This window comes from Nesoenas mayeri (assembly GCF_963082525.1).
Source record: "Nesoenas mayeri genome assembly, chromosome: 4".
Taxonomy (NCBI): Eukaryota; Metazoa; Chordata; class Aves; order Columbiformes; family Columbidae; genus Nesoenas; species Nesoenas mayeri.
The window spans coordinates 6,824,457-6,835,822 of record NC_137540.1 but is presented as its reverse complement, the minus strand read 5'-3'; the positions used below and the strand labels follow the sequence as shown (position 1 = coordinate 6,835,822).

Below are 11,366 nucleotides of genomic sequence, written 5' to 3'. Positions count from 1 at the left end.
GACCCGGGCGCGGTGTCAGTCACCGCGGCGGCTCCTTTCATCTCCGCCGCCCCCGCCCCGCCCCGACGGCGGAGGGAGGGAGAGCGGGAGGGGAGGGCGGGCGCGATGCTGAAGTTGCGCCGCCGCCGCTCCGCGCCCCACCGCCGCCCCCCGTGGGGCGCCGCGCACGCCGGCTGTGGCAGGCGGTCCCGCGCCGGGCGCTGAGCGCGGAGGCGGCCGGGGAAGCGGAGGCTCCGCGGAGGCAACTTTTCTCCCTGCCCGCGGGCGCGGAGGGGAGCGGGGGGACGCCTCCCCGCCCGTTCTATCGCTCCCTCATCTCCCGGGGCTGTTTTTTCCTCTTTCCCCCGCCCCCCGCGGTGCCGCCGAGCCGAGCCCAGGCGTGCCCGGAGCCGCGGCCGAAGCGGCGGACAAAGGCGCGGTGGGTGCGCGCCGAGGGCAGCGCTGTCCCCGTCCCCCGGGGCTCCCCCTCCTTCTGCCCGCTCTTCCCCAGCCATTTTAACTTGGGCCGGTCCGGGTGGCGGCAACTTCACTCGGAGGCAAAACTCGGGCGGAGTCCTCTGCCCTCACCTCCAGGGTGAGCCCAGGCCCCGGGGGTGTGGATTGAAGGGGGGACGGGGCTTCTGAGGGGCGGGCCCCGGCGCCGTCCTTGGGGGCGGGCGGGACACAAGCGGGTGTATTTCGACTTATTCCGGCTGTGCGGTGCGGCGGGGCGAGGCTTGCCGGGGTACTGGTGCCGTGCGGGAGCGGGGGTGCTTCAGCCCGAGGGGGCGGGCGGGAGGGGGTCTCCAGCTGCCGAGAGCAACCCCGAGGACTTCACGGGATTTTTCCCCTTCTTCTCTCCTCCTTCTCCTCCGCTCTCCTCCTCCTCCTTCTGCCTCCTCCTCCTCCCCCCGCTGCTCCTCCCGCTCCCGCTCCCCTTCCCGCGGCGGGCCGGCGGCCGCAGCAGAAGCCGCGCTGCCGTGAGGATGCCGCAGCTGCCGGGGGCCGGGGGCGGTGGGGGGGACCCGGAGCTCTGCGCTACCGACGAGATGATCCCCTTCAAGGACGAGGGGGACCCCCAGAAGGAAAAGATCTTCGCCGAGATCAGCCACCCCGAGGAGGAGGGCGACCTGGCCGACATCAAGTCCTCCCTCGTTAACGAGTCTGAGATCGCCCCCGGCGCCAACGGGCACGAGGTGCGCGGCCGCGGGGGCTCCGCGGGGCAGCGCGGAGCGGCCGCGGGGGCGCGGGATGCCGACGGGCGCCGGACGCTGCCGGGAGGGAGGGAGCGAGGGAGGGAGCCTCGGCGGGGCACCGGGGAAACTCCTATTTAACGAATTTCCCCCCCCCCAAAAGAAAATCATCCCACACCAATTACTGTTTGCAGAGGGGCAGCGGGCAGAGCCGCGCGGGCTCCGCGCCCCTCCGCTCTCAGGGTCGGGCTTTGGGGGGCGGCCCCCTCCGCGCTTCGGCCCGGGACCAGAAAGTTCCCGCGAGTCCCCCGACGGTGCGGCGGTGTTAGACCTCAAGCAACCATGGAATCTCGTCGGTAAAATCAGCTGGGTTGGAGCATTAACCGTAAAGTCTTTAAGGGATTTGCATAAAACTGGGAAGAAATTCCCGGCGCTAAAAGAACTTCAGGGTCAGTGGAGAAGCTGCCTATTTTTCTTTATTTTTTTCCCTCTTTCCCTAAAGATCTGGTAATGATGCAACCTGATTTTCATTATTATTTTTGTTTTGGCTGCCGAAGCTCCAAATGTTTTCCAGAAAAAAAGCCCCTTTCTTTAATGTAGAACACTTCTGCTAGAAATGCTTTGCAAAGCCCCATAGTTACCAGTGCTTTCATAAGGTCATCATTTAAACGAATGTTTCTGGTACAGTTGCCTTCCAAGTGACTTAAGAGGGAAAAGAAAGATGCTTATCTCTTGCCTTAACTTCTTTATTTCTACATGAAGCTGTAGTGCTGTGATCAATAAATGAGCATCCATACAATGATGTTTCTTCTTTTTCTTCTTCTTTTCTGGTGCTGGATTCCCTGCGGTCAGGTTTCCAGGCAGACCCAAGCGCAGGATTCCTACCATGATAAAGGCAGAGAGCACCCTGAGGAAGGTGAGAAACGCATGGTCCTGTCTTGCAATATTGTCCCGCTTAGTCCCGCTGTGAATCTCCACACGGTCCTCAAGCTGGAGCTTGTTTGTTTTGTTTTGGTTTGGTTTTTTTTAAACATAAATTTAGTACCTTTTGGGGAAGGGGGATGCCAGGGTTCTATCAAAACGCATTTAAAAAGGAGATGAATGCGCAGCACGTTTATCTTGAGTGACCAAATGGTATTTCAGTTGTTTAGAAACTGATAAGTAGGCCAAATGGATCTTCACTGAAGAAATAACTATTTTTAGGATATCAGCTAAAAGACATCTATCTCTTCACTCATACAACACAGCCGAGTTGTGCATGTTCAGAAACTCATTGCTTTTTTCCCCATAGCCAAAGTCTGTTGCTTAAATCTCTGCTTCCAAATCTAAGCATGAACAGACCTCTTGATTTTTTTTTTTTTAGTGTACCAGCTGGTTAATTTTGATTAAGGAGGACGGAGGAAATAACAGAGTTTGCTGAATATCAGTTAGGAAGCTGGACACACACACAAAGAATCTGTGCTGTCAAGGATGGGAGATTATGTTTAAAATTATCATCACGAACTAAACCAGATCATAGATTCCATGTAAAGACAGACACAGTTCAGTTCTGGTGTTTTCCGGGACTCTGTGGTGACCGTTCTCCAAACTGGTCATTAAACAGCCTAAAAGCAATAGTGGCCATGCTCGCAGCATTTTGGCAGTGAGGGGGAGGAGATCCCTTCCGTATGGTTTTCTTCTCAGCCTTGAATCCTCTTAAAACCTCACCTTTGAGTAGTATCATTGTCAACGGTCATGTACATGGGAGACCTATTCACCCCTTTTTACAGGACCTGGACCCAAATTCTTTATTTTCCTACAAAATAGCCTCCCTCACTTGGCTTCCCTCTTGACTGTAGTGCTGTGTGTGTTCAGCAGCCCCCCCCAAATCGTTAGGGTCTCCTTCCAAGTCAGCCCCTGCCCTCTAATTGTTCCCAGTGAGTGTGGCAAGAATTAATTGTTTGCTGTACACAGTGGCTCAGCAAGAGAAGGAAATGATTATATTTAGTTATCATTGCCCTGTTTCTCGCTTTCCTAACAATGCTGTTGGGAACCTGTCCTGGCAATACTTCTGAATCCACACATCCTAGAGGGATGTATAAAATGGGGGAAAAATGCTCTTGAGAAATGTGATGCCATTGCTGATGTTCCTGCCTTGATGTGAACAGGGACTAGCAAAATAAAAGGATTACTCTGAGGCTATTCCATATTTTAAGCATAAACTACTCACTGAGAGTACTTGGTCCTTTAAGAATTAACTCTTCTTAAAAAAATGTTATTGCAAATTGCTGGGGATCACTTTCTGTCAGAGGTAATTTCCATGAGTAAGGACACGTTTGCAAGCAGAACATTTTTATGAATGCACAGTACCTGTTTAAGCGCTTTACTTCACAAGAAATGTGTATGTGGGGAATAATGTAATCATTGTTTCCTCTTCCATAGGAAAGCATCCAGACAGTGGCTTATACAGCAAGGGACCATCATACTCTGGTTATTCTGGGTATATCATGATGCCAAATATGAATAACGACCCGTACATGCCTAATGGATCTCTGTCGCCACCCATCCCCAGAACAGTGAGTTATCTCTTCCAGAGACTGGTTTTGGCGAGCTGGGTTTTCTGCTGTTCGGTCTGCAGTGCATGTTCACGCCGGGGTTTTTTGGGTAGCTTCACTTGCAGTGAAGGTTGCGCTTCTGCTTTTCTGAGCCTTCGTCCAGTGGAGTTTGAGAGCTCTTAGAGGTGTTGGTAGCAGTCGCGGTGGAAAAGCTGAGATTAACGTCTGCAGCGTCTGACATCCTTTGAACAGGGCTGGGGGCTTTGTTGGGGGGAGCCCTGGTTTATGACTGTGGGATAATGTATGATGGAATGATGCAAATGCCATCTTTGTAGTGACTGGGACAGATGTGAATTTTCTGGCTTGAACTCTTCATTTGTTGAGGAAAATGAAGGGCTGGAAGCAGAACTGCTGAAGTTGCTTGTCAGTAAGATGAAAAGATTAGATTCTTTTTTTTTTTGCCTTCGTATATGGCATTTCTCTTTACTGATTGATATTTATTTCTGCCATCAGTTCTCTGTGTGAAGGCTTTAAGTATCTGGGAGTATTGCTTTGAAACATATTCCATATCTTCAGCCACAAATTGTGAAATGGTTGGTGAGGAATTAATATCAACCGTGACACAGTAGTTTCAGCTTTCTTCTACGTTGTGGCGGGCACTGATACTTCCAGGTCGATTCCTCTGTTTCCATTGCCGTAGATGCATGTTTGATGGATTTTAATGTAATTTTAATTAGTCAATTCGCGTATGTTTTTGCAAACCTTTTGGTATACGTATAGAATGATGGAGGGGCAATGTTAAAATGAGCTGTGGAAGGGTAGGACTGGAGTGGAGCGGGAAGCAAATTAGCTTGTAGGCATCCTGCTGAAAAAATGCCACTGCACTTGTGTGTGCTGTGATACAAGAAGTTGGACGCTGTTATTTCCCTGTGATAAAGCAGTTTTCTGTCTTAGTGCCTCTTAGATTTTTACTTGGCGGTCTCTGTCAAACAACTGGCATTATTTTACTCTCTGACGTTCTTATTTTTCTTCAGGATTGTGGCTTTTGACTTCAAAAACAAAAAAGGGGGAGCCTGATCTGTGTTGGTAATTTGACAGTAGAAAAGCACGTTAGATAACTGGATGTTTGGATTCAGAATGACAGGGCGGTTTGGCACTGGGAAACACACAGATCTGCCCTTTTATATGTCACCGTTTGTGTTTGAAAGATGCAAAATTCCTGCAATATATTGCTTTCCACAGCTTTGTTTTTAAACAGGACCTTGTTTGTTTATAAATTACAGTTCAGAGGCCTACAGCCATTTAGGGTGAGGTATGATGACCACTGTGTGTTGATATTTGTTGTTGTAAACACTGCTCTACAGAAAACTTCAGTTGGGGTGAATTGTGGGGAAAAGGATGCAGCTTCGCGAGAGGTCACCGAGTCTCAAACCTGTCTGGTTTTTGAGGACAGGGAAACTTCAGCCTTTTTTTTAGCCCATGTTACCTTGCTAAGAAAGTCCCTAGTGCTGGTTGGAACAACAAAATCCAGTTTAATTATTCACTGAGGATTTTCTCCATGTGTGCGTGTCGTGGGGCTGCTGCTCTTTGCTGATCTCAAATGGTTACCCCCAAATACCAGTTTCTTGCAGAGTACTTTAGGAACCATCCTACACGGGTACATTGGAGGGGAGGAGGGGGGAAAATCCATCTGCTTTCCGATTGTAAAGCTGCCTGCTGAACATGTGAGGGGCTAATGTAGCTCAGTGTTGCTCTTGCATGTTAGAGGAGCACCGCTGTTTCGGCAAAATAGTGCTGTTGCAGGGCCGCGATGTTGACATAAGCCTGGAGTTCTTTCAGTTTAACCACAAGGCTACACGCTTGAGTTATTAAATAATTTTTTGTGTTTAATTGAACTGTAATCTTTGTCAGTCTCCTAGCTGACAGCTGGGGTTTAATGCGTGTGAGATCAAAACGCCACATCCAGGAGATGACATGCTCGCTCGACTCATGGCTGACCGTGCGCCGGCGCCTGCATTGCTGCCTGCTCACCTTTGCGGGGTCCCAACCGCTGCCCCTCGGCTTTGCTGTAGCTCCTGGTTTCGGGGGGCTGTGCCAGGGCTGGGAGGCAAGGAGCAGCCGAGATCAGCAAGGCTTGAAGGTGGAGGTCTCCCCTGGGGTGTCAGTCCCTCACCATTTGTGCGGGGAGCAGCCCTACGGTGTGTACCTTGGCCCTGCCATTTGCATGACAAAGCCGCTTCTTGTTAATGCATCTGTTGCCTGGAGGTGTTAGGCAGGATTAAAAAGCCGCCCTGGGGCGCTGAATCTTTTTTCCTCCCGGCACAAACCCTTGGAAGGACCCAGGGGATGTGCCCCGGGGGAAAGGCAGCCAGACCCAGGACCATCTCTGATGGAGGTGGCCTCAGCTTGCTACGCCAGTGCAGAGAGAGCAAAGCTTTCTTGGAATGGGAAAAAAGTTACCTTTACCAACACATATAGGAAAGAAAAGGAAAGAAAAAATGCTTTACATCTTTGCTCTGTAAAATTAAAAATACAAATCTGCAGTCAGAAACAACTTGTCTAATAAGCCTTAAAAGGAGAAAACCATAGTGTAATTTCAGTGCAGCTTTTAGAGGGGAGAGGGTGTATGAAAAGGATTTCAAATGTTCCTAATCTGCTGTTGTTAGAGTGGTCTCCTCTACTCCTACTCTTTATTATTATTATTTTTTTTAATTATTTTTAGTTTTTTTTACATTACCGGCAACTGATTTGCCTTTTACAAGTCAGATTTGTAACAGCGGGAGAGTGTTAATTACAAGTTCAGCTACAGCCCTGGCACCGCAGTAGGTGTTCTTATCAGATGGGTGAGTAAGTGAAAAAGCGAAGCAGTTTGTTTGGGAGGCTGCAGGAGAAGTGGCACACGGTGGTACTAAAACCGCAGTGACACCTGGTGAACGTGCATCCTGTCTGCTCGAGATATCTTTTGGTGGTTTCTCAGCATCGTGACGGTACTGAAGATGGAAGATGGAGACAGACGGTTGTTTTCTAACACGTGTGGGTTTTTTCTTACCTTTTCCTTAACAAGAGCAGTTTTGAAGTAGCAAACCTTTCTTATCCTTGTGTTGGGAATGTGAGGACAAAAGAGGTGACTGAAGAAGAAATGTCTCTATCTTGAATTCATCCATAAAATAATTTTGGCTTTGTTCCTCTCTCTTTCCTAGTGAATTAAACCTTCTGTGGGAAGACAGAGGATATCTGCAACCTCTCTTTTTTCTGTTCTTATCTGTTCTTGGGGTCTGGGCTTATTTCTTTGTGGTTAAACTGTCTCTTTATAGCAGCTGGAGGTGTTAAATAGGTTGGAGGGTACAATTTGTAAACACCTTACAGGGACTTGCAAAACATAGCATATCCATTTGCAAATGATGAGGAATTCTGCTGAAAGTGTTGGAATGCAAGGAACAATGTTTATACGCACAACCTCCCTACTTTGCCCAAGTTTTGGATATTCCTTGTGTGCTTCTGCCTGGCATGGGGTATGGACATAGGTCCTGTCTTGAAGAGCTAATGTTCCAGGAAAAATCTTGCAGATAATATGGACAAGAGGAAGGATGGGGATAGAAAGAGCAAGGAGGAAGGATGAGGGTAGAAACAGCAAGAACGAGTGGCTACAGAGCCTCAGTAAGAGGGGTTTATTTCCCTAGCTACATCTTGCTGTCTTTCTGAAAGCAGGCTGGTTCACTTGCTTGTGGGGAATTTTTGGGACCCCTAGGGGAATGTATGGGAGTGTTAGAGCTAGCATATCCAACTACAGAAGGACGTGAACCTGATTTTTCATAATGTTACCTCTTCCTGAGAGCCGGCTTCTGCTGACTGTGCAATCGTAGGCACTTTCTGGAAGCCTTGACCGGCTGAAAGCTCCCAGGCCCAAAATGAAACGGGATTTGTGGCACAGATGTTGGGCCTCAGCTCCCGCTCCCGTTTCACCCATCAGAAAGCTTTGCAGTAATTCCTGAGTTGGCATCGGAGCGGGATGCTCCGAGGGCCATAGGCAGCTGTGGTCCTGTTGCACATCTCTTTCTTCCTCCTGCAACCCCAGGTTTGTGCCTGAAGAAATGTGTAATCAAAAACCCCACCCATTATATATTTGTGTATCAATATGTGTGGATGCTCACATCCTAAATCTGCGTTTTTACCTATATATCTAGGAACTAATTCAATATAAACTGTAGAAGGTGGAGCTGCCACTTTCATTTTAAGGCAGTTTAAAAGCAAGATGTCATTCCTGTTGTTTTGGTGCTCTGCCACCTCTTCTCCAACTTAATACCAGGCAGAAAAAATGTTAATAGCTTGTTACAGGCTGTGAGTGCCAGGGAGGATATGGCTCAAGAAGAAAGCGTGAAGCTCCATAGGTTCAGGCATCAAGAAAGGAAACAGCTTTTTCTAGATACTTGCAGCACTGCATGGCTGCAGGCGTCAAAAAGCCTGGGTATTGCAGGGCTGCTCTTCCCAAGTACTTAACTTCTGTTTATAGTTAGGCAAAACTCCTTCTGATACAGGAAGGAAATAACCCATACAACAGCCTTTTACTGCGGGTGTAATATTTCTGAAATTCCTCTAAAGCATGTGCTTTTTTTGCTAGTAGTAAAACACCGTGTCTCTCAGATGACGACACACGTGTGAGAGCATCCTTTAATATGGACGCTGAACATTTTGCATCCTGGGGTTTGTGCGCTGTGTGGCCCGCTGTGATCTCCCACGTTGCTCTTGCACAGACGGACACATCTGAGGGGAACACTGCTGTGAAGCCGGGCAGTCTGCGGGCCCTCGACCTGGTGGAGGCAGGTTGTCCTCGGCGTGTGTCCTCCCCACCGCTGCAGGGAAGCCATGCGTTGTGATGCTCCGGTTGTGCGCGAATGACTCCCATTTACCCCAAACTGCCCCTGTCTTGGCTAGCAGGCAGTCACGGCTAAGCTGCTTTTGGCCATAAGGCATGTTTGGCGTGAAGACTGTTCTCATCTGGCCGTGGGGTTTGGTCCCTTCTTGCGGGACGCAGCTGCGTGGCATGCAGCTCCTGCTCAGGCAGCCGGGGATTAGTGTCTCTGTCACTCCGGCCCTTCGTAAGCATTAGATTCACTTAAGAAAATTGCATTCAGAATAAGTTAATCTAGCAACCCAATGGCTTCTATTTCGAGACTTGGATCTTGTGGATATGTTTATTTAGTTTGGGTTTCCCACTTCAAAGGAATCTGTCCTCTCAGCAAGAAAGTGATTGAGCACTTAAATAAAAACGTATTCATTGAATCTTTGGGATTGAGCTGAAAGTGCAAGAGGGAGGTAACGTGTGTGCCAACTGTGCTAATCAACCAGGGATTTCCTGTTCTCCTAAAGGGGAAGAAAAGTGGCCTGAACTGCCTGAGGAGTACCTGCCTTCCCTGGCTTCTGGCACTGGTGTTGCTCGCTGATGCTTCAGCTTGAGATGAAGGACCTAGAATATCTTCACCTGTGATCTTCAGAGATACCAAATCCCTGGTGTAGAAGAGCATTTTCATGGGGCTGAGAAGTCGATTAGGCGTTTGTTTATTTTCTTTAAGTGTCTGTGGGTATAGGTGAAATCGAGGCATAAAATCAATAGAATGAGCTTTGTCAGCACAAATTACAAACGTAAAGTTACGAGGCTCTGCTTGAATATTTATAAAATGGGCAGTTAAACTTTAAAAGCAAGTGTACTGTTGTCACCAGCTGTAACACGTAAAACAGAGAATCGCTTTGGTTGGGAATTACCAGGCAAGCCAGAGAGCAGTTAATTCCCAAAGGCGTCTGTCTGTCCAAGCCCTTTCAGCACTGTAGCCCTGTACTTTAAACAGCACCGCACAAGCCAGCAGGCTGGGCTGCTTCACCCAGCCTGGTGCACCGGGGAGAAGTCCCTTCAGAGCCTGGGATTCCATGCACGTGTTTGCCACGAAGTACCTTGAGAGAGTGCTGGAGCTTCAAACGAAGCTGGTGGCAGCTCAGCTCCCCCCTTGGCTGCTTTGAACGGAGCTCTGGATGGGGGCGCAGGGCTTGTCCAAAGAAAATCAGTCTGGAAATGGTCTGATTTGTCACATACGTCCAGAAAAACAGAGGAGGTGAACATGGGGCTTTTGTTGGGCAGTTTTATTGCCTCAGAGGTGGAAAGTTGTGAGCCCTATAAAGCTATTCAGATAGGCCCTGTATTTCTGGTTGGGGTCCTAGTGACACCGGCTGCTCAGAGCCAACGCTCTGTCCCAGTAACTGGTCACTTAGCTATGCTACAAGACTCTAATTCTTCAATTTTCTGCCTCCTTCTATATTTGAAAACTGCCTCAGAGATTTATCTTTGTGAACGTCTGTTGTCTCTCCGCAGTTTTGGCATATCATCTTGCCTTGATCTTTCTTCATCCCCCCTAAATCTCGCATTGGCAAGCTTTGTATAGAATAAAAAAGTACAAAACATGGAGGTGGCGATTAAAGGTGTCAACACTTGTCAAATGCAGACGGTACTTGGGGAGAAGGTCTTTTCCCTGGTGATGTGCTAAAATGCAGATAAACTATGTCCAGCGGTGCAATTGTGTTTACTTTGTTAAAAAGCCACAATCCAGTGATTTGTTTAGGGTCTCTAGTTTCTGAAGTTTGACTGATGCTGTAGCAGGTTTAGGAAGCTGCAGTTACAAATGGTAACTGTGTTTTTGGTTGCGCTCTATCCCCCCCATCCCCAATCCTGTACTGTGTTCCTTGCAGTTTCGCATAATGTACCCCCATGGTGAGCTGGATTCCCACTTCTGACCTGTGTTACATGCCAGGCAGCCATCCCACAAAGCAGCGCCTTAGTGCGTCTTTCCCCCTCGCAGCTTTCCAAATACAGTTTGTACAAAGTGACTTCCTTCTCACATCCGCGCCCTTTCCTCCATTGAGGGTTTGTGGCAGCTTGTTTCATCGTGTGCTGCTCCTTCCAGCCTGGTTGGCGGCGTTTCTGTTTCTTAAACTGAAGAAACCCTTGTTACAGAAAAATCGAGGTGAAGCAGGGAAGTAGACGGGCCCCTCCGAACTGAGGGAGACTGATTCCTCCCTTCAACGTCTGCACGTGAATTAATCCCTGCGAAGAGTAAAGATGGTTCACGTACGGGTCCTCCTCTTCCAAATAGAAACACATGTGCAAGTTCAGCCTCTTGAGGAGCTTTTGGGAGCAGGTGGGTGAGGATCAGGTGTAGGGACCCAGGGCAGCATGCTCAGGTCCCCTCCAGGGATCGGCATGGAGAGGAAAAGTGAGCTTACCAAACCAGCACTCGGGGAGCTTTTGAGGATATTTGATGATATTTACCCTGGAGAACACCCCTAAAGCTTTTTGTCTCGCTGCCCTCCAACACCAGCATGCTGCATTGTATTTGTGTCTGTCCTTTACTGCCCAATTTCCTCCTGCACACAACTGAAATTCAGCTTAAAAAGTAAGTTTGAACCGAGCACGTTGGATTTGGAAAATTTGTTACTCAAAACCTTCTCTCTCATGCATTATTTCATGTCTTAAATACCTTGGGTATAGGGAGAGAAGGAAGCTGTGCAGGATTGAAAGAAAAAAGGAAATAAAACTTTAAAAAGCTTAGCTTTTAAGTGTGCGGATTTTTCTGGTTTTGTTGAGACTTTTTTTTTGTTCTCTCTCCATTATTTT

General features: G+C 48.6%; 1 protein-coding gene across 2 annotated transcripts in view; it reads left to right on the top strand.

Moving 5' to 3' along the window:
* Positions 1–965: 965 nt before the first annotated feature.
* LEF1 (lymphoid enhancer binding factor 1) overlaps positions 966–11,366 on the top strand; it is a gene marked incomplete at both ends in the record, with an annotated part of 66,103 nt that continues 55,702 nt past the window's right edge. For both annotated transcript variants that reach the window (XM_080343726.1, XM_080343725.1), the window contains 3 exons: positions 966–1,175; positions 2,025–2,088; positions 3,594–3,727. In XM_080343726.1, the coding sequence (XP_080199852.1) occupies positions 966–1,175; positions 2,025–2,088; positions 3,594–3,727 (408 nt within the window). The remainder of the gene's footprint in view (positions 1,176–2,024; positions 2,089–3,593; positions 3,728–11,366) is intronic.